Source organism: Halteromyces radiatus (genome assembly GCF_025201355.1).
Source record: "Halteromyces radiatus strain CBS 162.75 chromosome Unknown BX664scaffold_12, whole genome shotgun sequence".
Taxonomy (NCBI): Eukaryota; Fungi; Mucoromycota; class Mucoromycetes; order Mucorales; family Cunninghamellaceae; genus Halteromyces; species Halteromyces radiatus.
Window position 1 is genome coordinate 192674 of NW_026251698.1, and position 18925 is coordinate 211598.

The 18925-nt window shown below is 31.4% G+C and overlaps 4 protein-coding genes across 4 annotated transcripts; 3 read left to right on the plus strand and 1 right to left on the minus strand.

The window, feature by feature from the left end:
• The first annotated feature begins 266 nt into the window (after positions 1-266).
• BX664DRAFT_343973 (MCM2/3/5 family-domain-containing protein) lies at positions 267-4143 on the plus strand. The gene is made up of 15 exons (XM_051547394.1): positions 267-512; positions 571-747; positions 808-1123; positions 1212-1351; positions 1419-1531; positions 1604-1758; positions 1875-2037; positions 2114-2255; positions 2319-2460; positions 2526-2714; positions 2811-3014; positions 3077-3238; positions 3317-3599; positions 3677-3807; positions 3887-4143. Exons 1-15 carry the CDS (start codon positions 292-294, stop codon positions 4043-4045), a joined length of 2697 nt encoding a protein of 898 aa, XP_051395805.1. The 5' UTR covers positions 267-291; the 3' UTR covers positions 4046-4143.
• A 760-nt stretch (positions 4144-4903) lies between these two features.
• BX664DRAFT_343974 (uncharacterized protein) lies at positions 4904-5722 on the minus strand. The gene has a single exon (XM_051547395.1). The coding sequence runs from the start codon at positions 5676-5678 to the stop codon at positions 4950-4952; it is 729 nt and encodes a 242-aa protein (XP_051395806.1). The 5' UTR covers positions 5679-5722; the 3' UTR covers positions 4904-4949.
• Positions 5723-6989: 1267 nt separating this feature from the next.
• Positions 6990-8301, plus strand: BX664DRAFT_318534 (acyltransferase-domain-containing protein; the record flags this gene model as incomplete). Its single annotated transcript, XM_051542802.1, has 5 exons — positions 6990-7187; positions 7251-7360; positions 7448-7581; positions 7649-7704; positions 7765-8301. The coding sequence occupies 5 exons, from the start codon at positions 6990-6992 to the stop codon at positions 8299-8301; spliced, it is 1035 nt and encodes a 344-aa protein (XP_051395807.1).
• A 240-nt stretch (positions 8302-8541) lies between these two features.
• BX664DRAFT_287640 (tetrapyrrole methylase) lies at positions 8542-10386 on the plus strand. Its single transcript, XM_051541756.1, has 2 exons — positions 8542-9602; positions 9688-10386. Exons 1-2 carry the CDS (start codon positions 8585-8587, stop codon positions 10251-10253), a joined length of 1584 nt encoding a protein of 527 aa, XP_051395808.1. The 5' UTR covers positions 8542-8584; the 3' UTR covers positions 10254-10386.
• The last annotated feature ends 8539 nt before the right edge of the window (positions 10387-18925 follow it).

An 18925-nucleotide genomic window follows, 5' to 3' on the forward strand; every position in this document is an offset into this window, starting at 1 on the left:
CTTATCTTTATAATGATATTTTTTATTTCATCAAATATTATATATTTTGTATAAATTCTATAGTTTTATTCATTTTTCTTCTTTTATAATAATAATTCATTCCTTTTTATATATAATATATGTTAAAAACATTTGATATTGCAAAAATGATTCCAAATCTCCGCTTTTTTTCTTTTCTTTTTGAAGAAAGAGGGGGGATCAGTCACGACTCCCCTTTTAAAGTCGCCAATTTTTTTTTGTGGTGTGTTTTTTTTCGTGTTTTCTTTTTTTTTTTTTTTTGTTAATTAAACAATGACTGATCAAATACCAAGTGACCAATTATATACATCTATGCTTGATTCTCAAGCTGTACCTGAACCTTATCCTCCTTCTACTCCTGTTAATATGGAAATGGATCAAGAACAACCCACTTCTTATCCCAATAGAGTCGCGTTTGCCCCTGATAATATTGTGAAAGTGATCGATCGAACTGCTATGGTAGTCATGCAAAGTTTTGAAAAATTTATTGAAAAGTAATGATTTCATTATTATTATTATTATTATTATTTACATATATTTTTATTTCTTTAGGTATCAAGACGAAAATTCTTCTTATTTGACAACTCAATCAACTTGGATCGGTTATCCTTATATGATGCAACTCGAACAACTTAAACTTACAGATCTACAAACTATTTATATTGATTTCTCTCATATTCAATCAAGTGATGAAACTCTTGCTAATGCTTTATTGGAACAATATTATAGGTAAATATTATCATCTTTTTGAATATACAGATAAACTAAAACATAATTATTATTATTTAGATTTACTCCTTATATTCGAATGGCTATTCAAAATGTGGTTCGCAAACATTTTCCTGAATTTATGTATATTAATACTAATTCATCAAACTCTGTAGCTGGTGCTATCCTTCGTGAATTTACTGTAGCTTTTTACAATATGTCTCAGTTGGAACGTGTACGTGAACTTCGAACTGATAAAATTGGTCAATTGATTACTATTAGTGGTACTGTTACTCGAACAACTGAAGTTAGACCTGAACTTCTTTATGGCTCATTTACTTGTCCTCAATGTAATGCTGTTGTTAATGATGTTGAACAACAATTCAAATACACTGAGGTAACCAAAATGAATTATTATTATTATTATTATTATTATTTTTATGTACTCATGAATAAATCATATTATTATTATTATTATTTATTAGCCTTCCATGTGTCCTGGTATTCAATGTTTCAATCGTCAACAATGGATTTTGAATCTCGAAGAATCAAAATTTGTGGATTGGCAAAAGGTTCGAATTCAAGAAAATCCAGATGAAATCCCTACTGGTAGTATGCCCAGAAGGTAAATTAATTACAATCATATGAAAAAAAAATTGATATTTATATATATATATATATATTCATTTTAGTTTGGATGTGATTGTCCGAGGTGAAATGGTGGAACGTGCAAAAGCTGGTGACAAATGTATTTTTACTGGAACTCCTATTGTTATTCCTGATATTACTGCCTTTAGAACACCAGGTAAACAAAAAAAAAACTTTATTTCTTTTGATGTGATTCACTTTATTCTAAAATCCCCCCTTTTTTTTTAAGGAACTTCCGTTGAGGCCCAACGTGATACCAATACTCGTTCTCGGGAAGGTTTGGCAAATGAAGGTGTTACCGGTTTGAAATCTTTAGGTGTTCGTGATTTGACGTACAAACTCTCGTTTTTATCTTGCATGGTGCAACCAACAACTATCCATACGGTAATATCTATCCCCCCAAGAAAATCCCTAACAATCTCCTTCCCGTTGTACCTAAAAGATAGATGAGCCGAGATAATCCGATGAATACTAACTGAAAATTGGTTTTTTTTTGTTAGACTTCTGCTTCCAATCTTCATGCTGATGATTATGAAGAAGAAGATCAAACTAAAGTATTACACGACCTTACTCCCAAAGAACTGGATGATCTTAAATTAATGCTTAATACGGAAGATGCGATTTATAGCAAATTGGTCGGTAGTATTGCTCCCAATGTCTTTGGTAAGCGTTATTATTTATAAATAGAAAATAAATAAAATGGTTACTGATGAATACTTTTTTTTTTTTGGTGGATTAGGTCATGAAACTGTGAAAAAGGGAATCTTGTTACAGATGATGGGTGGTGTTCATAAGCAAACTCCGGAAGGAATGAATCTTCGTGGTGATATTAATGTCTGTGTAGTGGGTGATCCTAGTACTAGCAAAAGTCAATTCCTCAAGTAAGTATATAGGATGAAAATAAAGATCAGAAGGACTGAATATTGTATTTTATTGAAATATAGGTACGTCTGTGAAATCATGCCTCGATCTGTATATACATCTGGAAAAGCCTCTAGTGCAGCTGGTTTGACTGCTTCTGTTGTCAAGGATGAAGAAACTGGTGAATTCTCTATTGAAGCCGGTGCTCTTATGCTTGCTGATAATGTAAGATAGAAAATCTAGTATCTCGTGAAACTCAATAAGAATGTATATTTCTTTTTTCGTATTAGGGTATTTGTGCGATTGATGAATTCGATAAGATGGATATTAAGGATCAAGTTGCCATTCACGAAGCTATGGAACAACAAACCATTACCATTACAAAGGCTGGTATTCAAGCCACTTTGAATGCTCGAACAAGTATACTGGCTGCTGCTAATCCTGTGGGCGGTCGTTACAACAAAAAGTTGACATTGAAGGTATATATATATATATATATAAAAGAGACTTGAATATAAGAATAAATTACAAAGATTTACCGTTTCTTTTCTTTTTTTTTTTAAAAAAAAAAATAGCAAAATATCAACATGTCAGCACCCATTATGTCTCGATTTGATTTATTCTTTGTGGTATTAGATGATGGAAATGAAGTGACTGATTACAACATTGCTCGTCATATTGTGAACGTACATCGATTGAAGGATGAATTCATTCAACCCGAATTTACTACTGAACAACTGCAAAACTATATCCGTTATGCTCGTACTTACAAACCCAAGGTAAATAATAGAAAAAAAAAAACAGAATTTGAATTTGGTGACTTACTTTATCTATTTATCAGTTAACTGCTGAAGCTGCTCAAAAGTTGGCTAGTTGTTATCGTGATCTTCGTCAAGGTGATTCTCAAGGCATGAACATGAATTCTTATCGTATCACAGTGCGTCAACTGGAAAGTATGATTCGATTATCCGAAGCCATTGCTAGAGTATACTGCAGCGACAAGGTAAGAAACAAAATGATATATATATATATTTATAATTCTGATGCATTAACGTTCCATTCTTTTTTTTTTTTTTGTTAGATCATTGAATCATATGTGATTGAAGCATACAACCTGTTACAAAAGTCTATTATTCGAGTGGAACAAGATGATGTGGATATTGGAGGCGATGATGGACCTGAAGCTCTTGATGGTGGATTACAAGGATTGCGTATTCATGACAATGATGATCAACAATCAAACCAAGATGCCATGGATGTGAATCAAGAAACTGATCAACAAAATTTCCGAATTACTTATGAAAAGTATTGTCAAATCCAATCAATGTTGGTACATCATCTTCGAGAAACTGATCGAAAACTAGGTAAGGAAGAGAAGGCCAAAGAAAGAAAAAGAGACTCATATGTAGAATAAATATATTAACTATATTTGATACTATAGAGACGGGTGTGGCTCGAAGTGAACTTGTCATGTGGTATTTGGAAGCAATGGAAGATGATTTGAAAACCGTGGAAGATTATACTCGGGAGCAAACCATTGTGGAACGAGTCATCAATCGATTAATTAAAAAGGTAGAAAAAAAGAAAAGAAATCAATAGGATGGAATGTTGATTAGAAAATAAAACTTAAAAAAATCATATATCTTTTTAGGACCGAGTATTGATTGCCATCAACGAAGGACGTGAATATCAAGAAGATCAGCCCGAAGCAACTTCAACAGGAAACGATGCATCCTCTCAGGCGGAACCATCCACAGCAAATGATCCTATTATCATGTTACATCCCAATTATGTATTTGAAGAGGATTAGATTTAGATTTTTTATTTTATTTTATTTTATTATTATTTGTATATATACTTTTTATCAGTTGACAACTTTTCATTTTCTTTTTCTATTTCTTTTAGCATACTTTACTATTAAATAAAAAAAAAAAACATATATGCCTCTCTATTTATATTTTACACAACCATTTTTTTTTTTTTTTTTTTGCTTAATCTTCATGTATTTTTATATATCTCCTGAATCTATAGCCGAACATTCCTTTTTATCATCAAGAAGATGGATACATGACAATGTTAGAATGAAATAGAAGAAGAAGGATCACAAAGATCGGAAGATGATAAAACAGTGCAAATCTAGACTATTTGAAATCTGTTGTAACGTGCGGCTTCCCTTATTTGGATGTGCAACCCCACCCAAAAATAAAAAAAAAAAAAGGAACGACTTGTCCTTTAAAAGGTAAATCCGGAAAATCCGGAAGTAAAAAAGAAAGATGGCTGATGATGAATTATATCAACTCTTCTAATTTATGTTGTGGTTATCAAAATCATCTACTATCCGTCTCATCCTTAGTCATTGTATAATCTACCTTTGGATTTTGTGGCCAATACTGTTTCATTATTGTTTGACAAAAACGAAGATACAATTTTTATTGGTACAAAGGATTAATATAGAAGTGAATAAAAATATAAGAGACAATAGATAGATAGATATATATATAAAAGAGAGTGGATTAAGATATACTGGATAAATATAGGTACAAGTGGAATAAAACAAACATAAAAGTAGATATAATATATATATATATGTGCATATAGGAAAATAAGAAGAGAGATATAGGACAATAAAACAAAAAAAAAAAAAAAAAAATGGGGTAAATGGTACATCAAAAAAAAAAAAAAAAAAAAGGTGGATACAATAAATAAAAAATCATTCAAGCAGCAGCCATGGTCATACCATTAGGAGGAGGAGGATTGACAGAGAATTCACTAAACCATACAGGAGACTTTTTTGGTAATCGAGTACATTTGGATGATGATATTGATGGTGATAATGAAGATGTCGTTGTTGATGATGCTGATGATTGTCTTTTTCTTTTTTTGAAAAAGCTAATGAGTCGTGTCAAAAGAGAATCGATTCTACGTGAAGATGATAAAGGCGATGATAAAGGCGATGATGATGGCGATGATGATAATGGTATGGAATAAGAAGAAGTATCGCTTGGTTTTCTAGTAGTGATGAGAGTTGGAGGAACACTAGCAGCACGACGAGGTGAAAAAGACATGATTGTATGAGATGTTGTTCGATGTGTTCTTTGGGAGTTTAAACTGAGATCAGAGATAGAACCTGCTATTTTCTTTTGATGTTCCATTTGTTTCCGTTCGGCTGTAGGTAAGAAATGACTATCATTGTGATATGGAAATGGTAAAAGTCGAGGTGATTCCATAACAACATCCCTTGATGTTCTTCTAACACGTCGTTGATAAGATGATCGATGATGATGATTTTGTGTTTCTATTCGAAGATGATGATCATGAGAAGGTGCCTCATTACCAGCCATACAAAAATTGGATAGGATATCGTATTTTGGAGAATAAGCATTGATTTTGGAAAGATTTTCCTCAGTTAATGGAAATTGATGTTTTGTACCAATAGATGACATTCTATAGAATAGTAACAACAAGAAAAAAATAATAATAAAAAAAAAGAAAGAAAGAAAGAAAGAAAGAAAGAAAGAAAAAAAAAAAAGGTTTGTTCATATTTATAATCAAAAAAAAGTTAAAATCGGTGATTGAAGTTTGGCAGTCGTCGATCCATTAAAGTTTTTTTTTTTCTGGCGCTTAGGCCATTTTTGACACGAGGGATAAATAAAACAACAACAATAATAATAATAATAAAATAGAAATAAATATATTTTAATTCTTTTTAATTTGTAATTGTTATTTTTATTGACAACTATTTAATATTATTATTCAATATGTTGTTAGTTGTTTCTATTATGATGATGATGATGATATTTATAATAGATTTGTGATGATTATTCATAAAGAAGAATTACCCAGTACCTTTGATAGTTACACATAGGGGATCCCTGCAACAAACTTTTTTTTTTCTTTCTTTCTTATTTTGGGTAGTAGGACAATTTAAAAAAGAAAAAGAGAAAGAAAGAAAGTGGGGCGGGCGCAGAAGATGAAGGCATCTTTCAAGGTACTTGAAGGTACCCGCATTTTTCTATTTCATTTTAGGTGCCGATGATGACTGGGCATTTCAAGAGTCTCGAACCCCACTCTCTCTCTCCATCTTATATATATTGAAACAATCCTTTTTTTTTTTTATTATTATTATTATTATTTTTAAAAAAATGATGAACATTTTATTTGTATGTGATTGATCGGTTCAAATAAAAACCAAAAACCAAAAAAAAAAAAAAAAAAAAAAAATAAATGTTAGCCATCATACCTAAATGAGATGAGGCGTTTTTTTTTTTTTTTTTTGATCGGTAGTGATCGGTTTGTTACTTGAAAAGTATCATAATGATATGGGTTTCACTTCACATGTCGATAGAAAGATGAATAAAAAAAAAAACACTTTTTTTTTTGCTTTACCCATTGTGAAAAAAATGATTTCCTTTTTTATCTACTTGTCTTTTTCTACATTCTTCATTTTGTCATATGATGCGCATCAACGTTTCGGTATTTGAAACTTCTTTTGCTTTCTTGATGATTGTTAAGTTTTTCTCTCTTCCCCCCCTTCTTTCATTTTTTTTTATTTGTGTTTTCTTTCACTCCTTTTTTTTTTTTTTATTTTCTCATCAATGTCATCAATATGGTCTTTTCAAACTCTAGTTAGCATTTTTGTTGTTAACTTTGGTTTATTTTTTCAATCGACTTGTACTTGTTTAATACAACTATATGCACTTGCTCTTTATTATTTAAACAAACGTTCTCATTATGTTGAATTCATTGCTTATACTATGAGAATTTGGTCACAAAGTCTTATAGCAGTGGTACAATACTTTGCTCCTGCTTCTTTGGTTCTTACTTTTGACGACTCTTGTTTACATGATAAAACCTCATCCTATACTTTGGACAATATAGTCAAACGCAACAAGAATGGTGATATTACAAACTTGGTATTACCTGATAGAATCATTGTTACCTCAAATCATCAAGTAAGGAATAATAAAAAGAAAGAAGGAACGATATACAGATTAAATTCTTATTCATTATTATAGATTAATGCAGATTGGGCATATATCTGGTGTGTATCTTATTTGGCCAAGGCTCATGGTGCAATGAAAATCATTCTTAAAGATAGTTTAAAACATTTGCCTGTATATGGATTGTGAGTACAATTATTTTTTATTTTTTTTGGATTGCATAATCTCTCTCTTTCTCTTTTTATTAATTTTTTTTTTTTTTTTTAATATAGAGGTATGCAATTCTTTGACTTTATCTTTTTGAAGAGAAAAATGGTACATGATCGTGAAACTATAGTAAACAATTTGGTAAGATCAAAACAAGATGCCATTCCTCTTTGGTTAGTCCTTTTTCCAGAAGGCACAGGTAAAATAAAGGAATGATGAATACTGGATCAAAATTTTTTTTAATTTTTTTTTTTTTTTATGTCAAGTTCTTTCTAGTTGTACAAGGAAACGATCCAAAGATTATGCTGAAAAGAATGATCTGGTAATACAAAAAAAAAAAAAGTGATGACATGCTAATAAAATTTGATGTCTCATATTTTAGAAAGATCTTCGGAACACGCTTTTACCAAGATCATCAGGTCTCCAGCTTTGTTTACAAACCTTAGATAACAGTGTTGATTGGGTTTACGATTTCACCATTGGTTATCCCGGCGTTCAACCAGGCGAAAATCCCGAAGACATCTACACGATTCAAAGTATATTCTTCTTCAACAAACAACCTAAACATATTCATATACATGTACGTCGGTTCCATGTAAACGATATCCCTGTGAACGATGATACAGCTTTCAGTAAATGGATTTATCAACGATGGGTGGAAAAGGACAATATGATGGCCTATTTTTACAAAGAAGGAAGATTTCCAACAAATGATGATCAACAACATCAACAAGATGGTATTCAAGATCTTAATGTAGCTTCACCCGTAGATCGATCTTTGGTTCATCCTCATTCGATCACTGTACCTATTCAACTTGCCAATCCAGTATGGAAATTAGCTCAACCTGGTCTTTGTGTTTTACCTTATTTAATTTTGATCTATGGAATCTGGTATTTTTGGAATCACACTCTCTTTTAGTTTATTTATTTTTTTTTCTAGTTGTATCAATAAAACCAAAAAAAAAAAGTTTATACCATTCTTATCATTATTATTATTATCTTACAATTCATTTATCTTATATTCTTAACAAGAGATGATTGATAATGCTGGCGGCGATAAGAATGATCCAATCAGGAATCAGTTATCTATCGCAATGATGGCGCAATTCTCAAAAAAGTACATCTTTTTTTTTTTTTTTTATTTTCAAGAACAAACTTACTCTTTCTTTCCCTTTTCTCTTCGTTACATTATTCTTATACTTATGCTTTCGTCTGTGCCTATTACTCCAAATGTGCCTACACCTGTAGGAGGAGCTTCCCTCATGATAGCGTTTCAATGTCAACGTAAAAAAATGCTTGTAGTTGGATCCAATGCTATAGCAGCCAGTCGAGTGTTGACATTACTTGAGGCGGATGCTGCTGTTGTCCTTATAGGCGATCAAGAAACCATGGTGCCTGAATTAGTATATCGTATTCAACAAGGTCAAATTCATTATGCTGGTAGTCAATGGGACGAAGCTTTATTGTCTGAAACGCATATGGTGTTTATCTGTCAAGCGAATGAAGAAAAAACCAACAAGATGGCACAACAATGTCGACATTATCGTATACCCATCAATGTCACAGATCGAAATGACCTTTGCGATTTCTTCATGACATCCACCTATCGTGATCAATCTTTACAAATCGCAGTGTCTACCAATGGTCAAGCATCCAAACTGGCCAACCGGATCAGAAGACATATCATAAGTGGACTTCCTGCCAAGTTGGGTCAAGCTGTACAACGAGTGGGTGTTCTACGCAAGAAAATTCGACAATCAGATCCAAGTGAAGCGGCAAAGATGCGACGCATGGCATGGCTTGCTCAGATTTGTGAATACTGGAGTATGGATCGATTGGCACAACTGTCAGAAACGGATATGAGCAACTTGCTGGAAACGTATCAACAACAACAGGATGAAGGTTATCATAGTCCAGAGTCAACTACTGGATTGGATAGTCATTATACAAAACATGATCAAAAGGGTACAATCACTTTGGTGGGTTCTGGACCTGGGGATCCTTCTTTATTGACCTTGGCTGCTCATCAAGCTATCAAACATGCTGATCTTGTTCTTTCCGATAAAATCGTCCCTGCTGGTGTGGTGGCTTTAGTCGAGTGTGAACTCAAAATTGCTCGCAAGTTCCCTGGAAATGCTGATGCTGCTCAACAAGAATTCAATGAATTGGCTTTGATTGCTTTACAACAAGGCAAAAATGTAGTACGTTTAAAACAAGGAGGTAAGGAAGTAAAAAAAAAAAAAAAAAAAATCTTGGATAGAGAATTCATTTTTTTTTTTTTTTTTTTTTTTTTTGTATCTTATAGATCCATACTTATTTGGACGTGGTGGAGAGGAAGTGATATTCTTTAGAAAACATGGTTATTCAGCCAAAGTGATTCCAGGTATCTCATCAGCCATTGCAGCTCCTTTATTGGCAGGTATTCCTTTGACCCATCGGTCGGTAGCATCTCAATTCTTAGTGACAACAGGTACAGGACAAAAGAATTCTAGTGTGGCCCTTCCCGTTTTTGAACCTACTCGCACAGATGTTTTCCTTATGGCGATTCATCGACTGGATGCATTGGTACACGATTTGATTAACAAACAACAGTATCCTGCGGATATTCCTTGTGCCATTGTGGAACGGGCAAGTTGTGATGATCAACGTGTGGTATATGGAACTCTAGGCACCATTTCAAAGGTATTGGAAAGTGTGGGTGGTAGTCGACCTCCAGGATTATTGATGACCGGTCATGCCATCAATGTACTCAAGCAACAACATCTTCCAGTCGAAGGTGTGACCAAAGATTTATTATTGGATGATCATTTACACCAGGCTTTACAACAATCCAATCTGTTACAACTACATGATCCTGAAGGTGTTTATTAGAAACTTAATTATCGCTCCCTCTTATATATATATTCCCTATTATCTCGATTTATTGTACACTATAGAATAATTTTATTACTTCTTTTTTTATTTTAAATGAACTGTATATACAAGCAAAATGAAATAAATATCTATATTTTTTTTTTTTTTACAAACATATTTGTCGGTTTCAATAAACTTTATATAATGTATCAACTCTATAAACCATGTTTGACTAGCCCATCTTTCATATCCGTTTCTGTAGGATGTAAAAAAGAATCGACGTATCCATTCATAATCATCCAATAAAGAATCCATCATCATAGAACCCACCATTTAAAAAAATGACATCATTAGAAAAGACTTACTGCGACGAGAAAAAGAAAAGATCTTTGCCTTTTTTCAGGGGTAACAATAATTCGTTTGTCACATCTTTTTTTTTTGAAGATGAGTGATAGAGATCACGATTTTGTTGAATACACTTTATTCAATAAAAAATGACGGAATTCAAAGAATAAGATGGCGCAAAAATAGGAAATAAAATATCGTAAGGATAGAAAATAAATGACAGAAGAAAAAAAAATATAATTGTCGCATAATCAAATAGAAAATATAAGAAAATAGATATCATTAAAAAAAAGAGCAATCAAAAAAAAAAAAAGGAAATCCACCAATTGAGTTCACCAAGTTAACATATATAAAAAAATAAAAAATGAGTAATACTTATCCAGATAAAAATATTTCACTAGCTTACCATTTAAGTGTAACGAGATCACCGTAGTGAAAGTAGGATGGCGATAACCATCCCGGAAATTGCTAAATTGTTAAATTGTTAAATTAATTGAAACAACGGTGATTGAACCATTAAAGATAGACAGAAAAAAAAAAAGAGTGATTGAACCAACGGTGATTAAACCATTAAAGATAGACAGAAAAAAAAAAGAGTGATTGAACCAACGGTGATTAAACCATTAAAGAATACTTGTAAAGAAAGAGATAGACAGAAATAAAAAAAAAAAAAGTTAAATCAAAGAGATCCTTTTATAAGAAAATGAATCATCCCTGCAATTATGAGCTAATTTTAGTGGATAAAATGATGAGACAAGATGTAAGCAAGTTTTATCATCTTTTTTTAAATATTAGCAACATTTCTATCTTTATATTGTATCTAATTCATCATCATTTTTTTTTTTAGTATTAACAACATTTCTCTCTTTCTATTGTATTTAATTTATCATTTGTCTTTTTTAGTATCTACTTTATTATTTTTAGTATCTACTTCATCACTTTTTTTTAGTATTAGCAACATTTCTCTCTTTCTATTGTATTTAATTCATCATCTACTTTATTATTTTTAGTATCTGCTTCATCTTTTTTTTTTTTTTAGTATTAGCAACATTTCTCTCTTAATAATAAAGTTAATTACATAGACGTTCTACATTAAATTCTATTATTACAATATTTATGTACTAAGTGATACATGATACTTGTTTTTGCCGCGTTTTTGTTTGATGACTAGATTTCTTTTTTTTTATCGTTCTATTTTAAATGATAGTATGATTGTGCACAGGATACTTAGTATTGATATTTTTTAATTTCCATAGGTAATCATTATTATTACTATATTGATTTATCATGTTGGCTGATAAAAGAGTGTTTTGACATTTGATGTACATCTTCCTTAGCAGCAACCAGACTTGAACAGTGGTTTCGAAGTCCGCTATGTCATGTCATTAACTTTTTTTTTTTTTTTTTATTTTACATTATCACCTCACCATATCACAACACTTTAATGGCGTTATGTTTCTCTCATACAACACGATTATCATACATTCAATAGATAGATTTTTAGTATAGAAATAAGCATCATCAATAGAAATAAAAAGCTGTCTTTATTCAAAATATTCTTTTATACAAAATCTTGTTTTCCTTTGATTCTCCCTTACTCGTCCCCTATACTAACGACAAATTAGACTGGGTTAGCACAAATGGAGGTCATCATAAATGATTCTTTTTAGGAGCCTTTGTAATTGGATAACGTTTTTTGCGTTTTTTGGTATTTTTGGATACTCGTCTTTGTTTTGCTTGGCAAGCACGGCAGGGTGTTTCGACTTCATCTGAAGCTTTCGGCAGTGAGCTTTCAGCACGTACAGCCGCCAATATTTTGGCAAAGTCCACGTTTTCATTTCGAACGTCTAAAATATGCTCATTAGACTGCATGTTCATAGTCAAAAAAAAGGAAAAGAAAAAGCAAAGAACACTGATTAACAGCAAGGGTCTTTAAATAGTTTCCGCAATCACAATCACATAGAAGATTTCGATCTCATGACCATTCTATTAAATCAAATGTTTCAAATGTTATCAGAAATATGTAAATTGAAAGATACGGCAACTCCAATATATGATCACATTGAGGTTTGAATGTCTATATGAACAACCAATGCATATACTCGATATATGATATAATGTTCATATGGAATAATGGCAAATCCGTATGCGTATCTCAAAGGTTAAGAAAAGAGAATACATTTATTCAAATGATAAAAAGAATAACCGATAAAACAAAGACAATGTTTTTATCATTTAATGGTGAAAAAAAAAGAAGAATAAACTTAAGTTTGCATGTAACTATTCAAAGATCATACCGTTGTTTCCCGAAAGATAATGGAGCTAGACGTTAAGTCGAATACGGCTTTCTTTAGTACGATTAACGGTGATGGTGATATTGTTTTGTTGGGCATAATCATTGATGGTCTTGATGATTGATTGTCGTCTATTGAAGAACTAATTTTCTTTTATCTGGTTTTCGTTGTCATTCAAAAGGATCCATTACATATCCATCCTATGAATAATAATGCTATTACTATCTATAAATAAATTCCACCGAGATAAATGCGGGAGAGAGAAGCCTGATAAAGAAGCTAATATACGGGACTATCGATAGAACCTATTATTCAATTGCTTTTCCTTACTTGTACAGTCGATAACCTTGTCGTATTCCCGTCTCATTGACCCTGTAGTACCCAGTTGATCCTTATCATATCTATCCTATGGTATCAGCGTATTTCGTACCTGTAATATAAGCGTATAATAAAAAATAAAAAGAATGCATTCATACATACGTAATACATCCTGTAGATGGAAATGACCCCGTTGACATGTAATAAAAATAGTTGTAATAAAATAAAAACTTTATTGAATAAAAAAGTACGTAAGCTAACGACTACACTAAGGTATATAATAAAATCATAAAAAAGTCAATGAAAAAGAAAAAGAAAAGAAAAATGAAAAAATGAAAAATAAAAAATAAAAAATAAAAAAATAATAAAAAGGGGACTTTGAAATTTCCTCTGCTCTTAACCTAAATTCACCCATGAGTAAAGAACTCTAATTTAATGAATGAAGAATGTCGATATGTTTACCATATAATAATCATCAAAGGAATTAATTATGAATATCATTCAAATTAACCAGATATACCAACAAAGAGTTTACATGGTATTTAATACATATGATGATTACATGATGATTATAATTTTATCTTCAAAACAGATATAAAAGAGATATAAATTTTTCGAGTGCAGATACAAGAATCAACTTTATCTTTTTATTTTAAATGAAAAGAATAAGAATCTCACTGACTTATTATTAGTCCCACATTATTTTATTTTGTTTTATTTTATCTACACACAATTCAACATATCCAATTGTTGCATATCCTGCTCTATCCTCATAAAGATACACAATAAAATAGATTAAGTCAAAGGACAATAAAGAAGAAGATGATGATGGATGTTGGATGTTGGATGTTGGATGATGGATGACGGATGATGGATGATGGATGATGGATGATGGATGTTGGATGTTGGATGATGGATGTTGGATGATGGATGTTGGATGATGGATGTTGGATGTTGGATGTTGGATGATGGATGTTGGATGTTGGATGATGGATGTTGGATGATGGATGTTGGATGATGGATGTTGGATGATGGATGTTGGATATTGGATGTTGGATGATGGATGTTGGATGTTGGATGTTGGATGATGGATGATGATTTTTTTTTTTGTAATCTTATCTTCACTTTTTTTTTGTACTTTTATGATTCTGTACTATTGAAGCAAATATATCCTGACTATTATCTTTGGTCAGGATATGTTTTTTTTCCACAACTTTATATAATCAATTCGAAGATCAAGTGCTAAAAGCACAAGAGAATGATGAATGAGCTTTCATTTCAAGTCAAAAAATCCAGTTAGCTTTACCTGAGTTATCTTCACGCTTGACCAGTGGGTTTAAATCAATTACTGCAACAATGAAAGCTATGAATCATGATCATCAGTCAAATTTCCTGCCTCTTTATACTTCTGTAGTTCCCTCGCAACCTATCATCATTGTATCAAATTTGGACTGAAGATGCCTGATGACATTCTCTTTCAGCTGTATTAATAGCAATATACACCTTGCCTCACAATTTATAAGGTAAACCAAGAATGAAAAGTCAATTCAGTCATCCCTCAATCAATTAATAATGATTATCATCATCATCAAAAAAAAAAAAAAAAAAAAAAAGGTTCATGGAAGTGTATTGCTGTGTATCACAAAAAGCAATATAATTTTTATTTCAAAAAAAAAATCCACATACTGACTAACTAATACTATCACTACTGTATCTATTATAGTACCAACCGGAAGCATTCGTCCATTACCGAGATCCTAACAACAAGCTGCTCTTCCTAACCAAAAGAAGCTTGTCATCCAGTCAGTTTTTTGTTCGCATTATTAGTAAAATAAAACCAGGCCAAGTAATTCACATCCTGTTATAAAATATTTTTGCCATTACCTGTACTAAATCCTACATCCAAAATGAAAGGGTTTCCCCATCTATTTTGTAAATCCCTTTTTCAAAATCCTCCAAATCCAATAAAACCTACCATGAAAAGATCGCACAGACAAAGAGGACACCTAATGTGGAAAAAAAAAGTGGATGAAGAAAAGAAAAAGAAAGAAAAAAATTAAAAAAAAAAGCAAAACACGCACAAGAGGATTTTTTTGAAGCCCGTCCACCGACGACAATTTGGCATGATTTTTTTTTTTTTTTTCATCCCAATCCCCAACTTTGCCAAAATCCATGCCCATTCAAGTGCATATCTTTTTTAATTTTTTCTGCTCAAATAGAATTATAAAGGAATTTCACTGTCTGATTTATTTTAAATATCTATCTACATCCATAGTAGGATACAAAATACGTACGAGTTTCCACCTGATTTTTTTTCTTTTCAGTACTTCAAACCTTAAGCTCTCTTCGTCATTAGCTGCACTGCTAAAAGCTATTTAAACATATATTTTGGCTTTTTCGTTGTTTTACTTGTTCATACCGAGAAATTAGATACATGATGTCTTTTATGCTGTAACATCACTTTGAGTGAGCGCGTACCTAGCTATACTTTTGTAATTCATCCAAAAAAAATCATCATCATCCCTTCAAATTTGGATTGAAGATACATGAAGATATTCTCTTTCACTTGTCTCAACAACAATTTATACCTTACCTCCCAATTTATAGAGTAAATTAAAAAATAAAAGTCAATTCAGTCATCTCTCATCCAATAATGATCATCATCCAATAAAATGACCAACATTGGATTCCTCTCGAAAAAGTAGTCAAATATCATGTAATCCCATTTTATCGGTTATCTTACCACCTAATGTGTGCAATGAGAATGAAAGATTTCATCAATTTTTCGAAATATTGCCTGATGACCCCTCGACGATTTATTTTTACAGCCAAAGTTTGGCTGAGGAGTTTGAAAATTTTGGCTGTGAAATCAAAAAATCCATCTCATTTTTTCATGCTGGACAAGAAGCTTGAAGAAACTTTGAATTTTCCTTTCTCGCTCAGAATTCATCATCATCACATCAAATTTGACTTTAACATAAGCAAACCAATTTACTGTCACTTTACCTTATTGAATTTATAGATGATCATCGTATTTATAGAGTAAAACTAAAAAAAAGAAAAAAGATATATCACTATCGCCATCATCCGCCATCATCCGTATAATAGTAGTGATGATTGATATGTAGTGAGCACTATTTCCAAGTAAATACTGTAGAACAAAAAAGTAATATAATGATAAAAAAAGAAACGTAATCCAGAGAAGGAAATGGAATGTTATCACGTTGATGACAACTAGACAAGATAAAAAATAAAAAAAAAAAAAGGATGAAGGTTTCTATATAAAGATAATCATATGGTACAGTTGTGGGATTTTGAAAAAGCGTGAGATGGCTGTAAAAATAGTTTGTTTTTTGTTTGTTTGTTTAAGCCAGGACAATTAAGTCCTTCGCAATAGTTGTATGGTAGTGGCTGAGAGTGGTGTTTTTTTCTGTTGATGATCACCCAATATATATATATATATATATATATACATATGATGATCAATAATAGTAGTGTTAAGATCCTTTTTTTTTTTTTTTTTTTTTTTTGTATTTTAAGGATAATGATTTAATATGATTGGATCATTGTACCAAATCTGAATTGAACATACATGAAGATATTCTCTTTCAATTGTTTTAATAACAATTTATACCCTATCTCCCAATTCATAAAGTAAATTAAAAATGAAATGTCAATTCCGTTATCCCTCATCTAATAACAATGATTATAATAAAAAAAAGCCACGTAAGTGTATTGTTGTGTATCATAAAAAGCAATAAAATTTTTATTTCGAACAAAAAGTAATCCATATACTAACTAGTAAAACTATCCATTCTACTGTATCTATTATATCAGAACCCTTCGTCCTAACAACAAGTCGCCATTCCTAACGAAAAAGAAGTTTGACATCCAGTTAGTTATTCGTTCACGTTACCAATAAAATAAATCCAGGTCAAGGAATTTATATATAAAAAAAAGAGAGAAAGACCATTACAAAATATTTTCTGTCATTACCTATACTAAATCCTACATCCAAAATGAAAGGGTTCCCCCATGTATTTTGTAAATCCCTTTTTCAAAACCCTCCAAATCCAATAAAATCTACCTTGACAAGATCGCATAAACAAAGAGGACACCTAATGTGGAAAAAAAAGTGGATGGAGAAAAGAAAAAGAAAGGAAAAAAATTAAAAAAAAGCAAAACGCGCACAAAGGGGTGGGTTTTTGAAGCCCGTCCACTGACGACTATTTGACATGATTTTTTTGATTTTTCTTTTTTTCGTCACAACCCCAACCTTGCAAATTGATTTTTTTTTCCTGTAGTCGATAAATTTCAGCAAAACTTTTATATTCAGTCATCATCCATCGCCCACCATCCATTACCCATCACCAATATATTACATATTTCGTAAAAAAAAAAAAGACTTCTTTATGCATCCTGGTAAGACAGTCCAAATTGACGTGCATGACTTGAAACAGCCACAATTTTATGATTATTTCAGATATCAAACAAGTTTTTATTTTAAATGAAAGGTAAGAAGTGTAATATTTTTTTTTATAATAATAGTTCAAGAGAAATAAGAATAGTAAATGACAAAGCAATCATCCGTCATCCATCATCCATCATGCATCATCCATCATCCATCACCAACTAGAATCAATAAAAGACTGGATCAAATATAACAACGTTTTATTTCAGACAAATTATTAAAGAAATAAAATAATAATAGTATAAAATATATATTATGTGCGTTTTTTTTTTTAAAAAAAAAAAAGGTATTTCGTGTCAGAGGAACTAATCTGTGGACGTTGTTTGAGATGCTTGTAGTCGACTTTGGCTTGTAGAATTATTTTGGGCGAGTTATCCAGACAGCAGGAAAAAATCAATTTTATTGGCTACTTTTTACCGTGGGGGGACGAGGATAACAAACTGAGGGAGAGTGAAAAGAAGAATTGCCAAAAAAAAAAAAAAAAAAAAAAAAAAAAAAAAGGGAAAAAAGTGGTATTTGGCTTCTTGAGTCTCAACCTGCGCTAAACTGTTAGTGAGACTGAATCTGAGAATGGGCTTGGGTCCAGCCAAATACCCTCATAGTATCATTCTATTTCTTTTTTTTAATTTATTTAAGGAACCAGGTACAAAGTTGAGTTGCATTGATGACTGTTTAGGTAATGATTAACAACATTTGAGTAAATAGTGTGATAATGAATATTGATTTTATTAATTAAAGACGAACATTATATATAATTGTATCAAGTACCATTCTAAACTACCAGTAAAACGAATCACTGATGATTCAAGCCAGAATAAGAGAAAAGATCAAGTTACCATTTTTGCATAACTGATTTTAAAAATGTACACTCGACTCCTATAATATATTCTGTTTATCGACATTTTCCACCTTATCACATTAGTATGCATTCATTCCGTTTAATTCTACGATCCATTGATTCTATTGATCCTATTGTGTATCCGTCCATTCCGTTGATTCAGATGTATAGCCACTTCACGTAATATCCTATTGATATGAAATTACAACGGTAATTCTTTGTGTATCTAAATTTTTTTCTTTTTTTCTTCATACGTACATTTAATAATAGTGATCGCCAAGGATACCAAGTAGGAGGGATGATAATGGATGGATATAGTAGTAAAAAGATCAAGGTCAGACGAATATGTTTTTTTTTTTAAAAAAAAAAAAAAGAAAAACCAAGAAAGTTAGGAAGAAGAAGAAAAGCACTTGTTTCTGGAAAC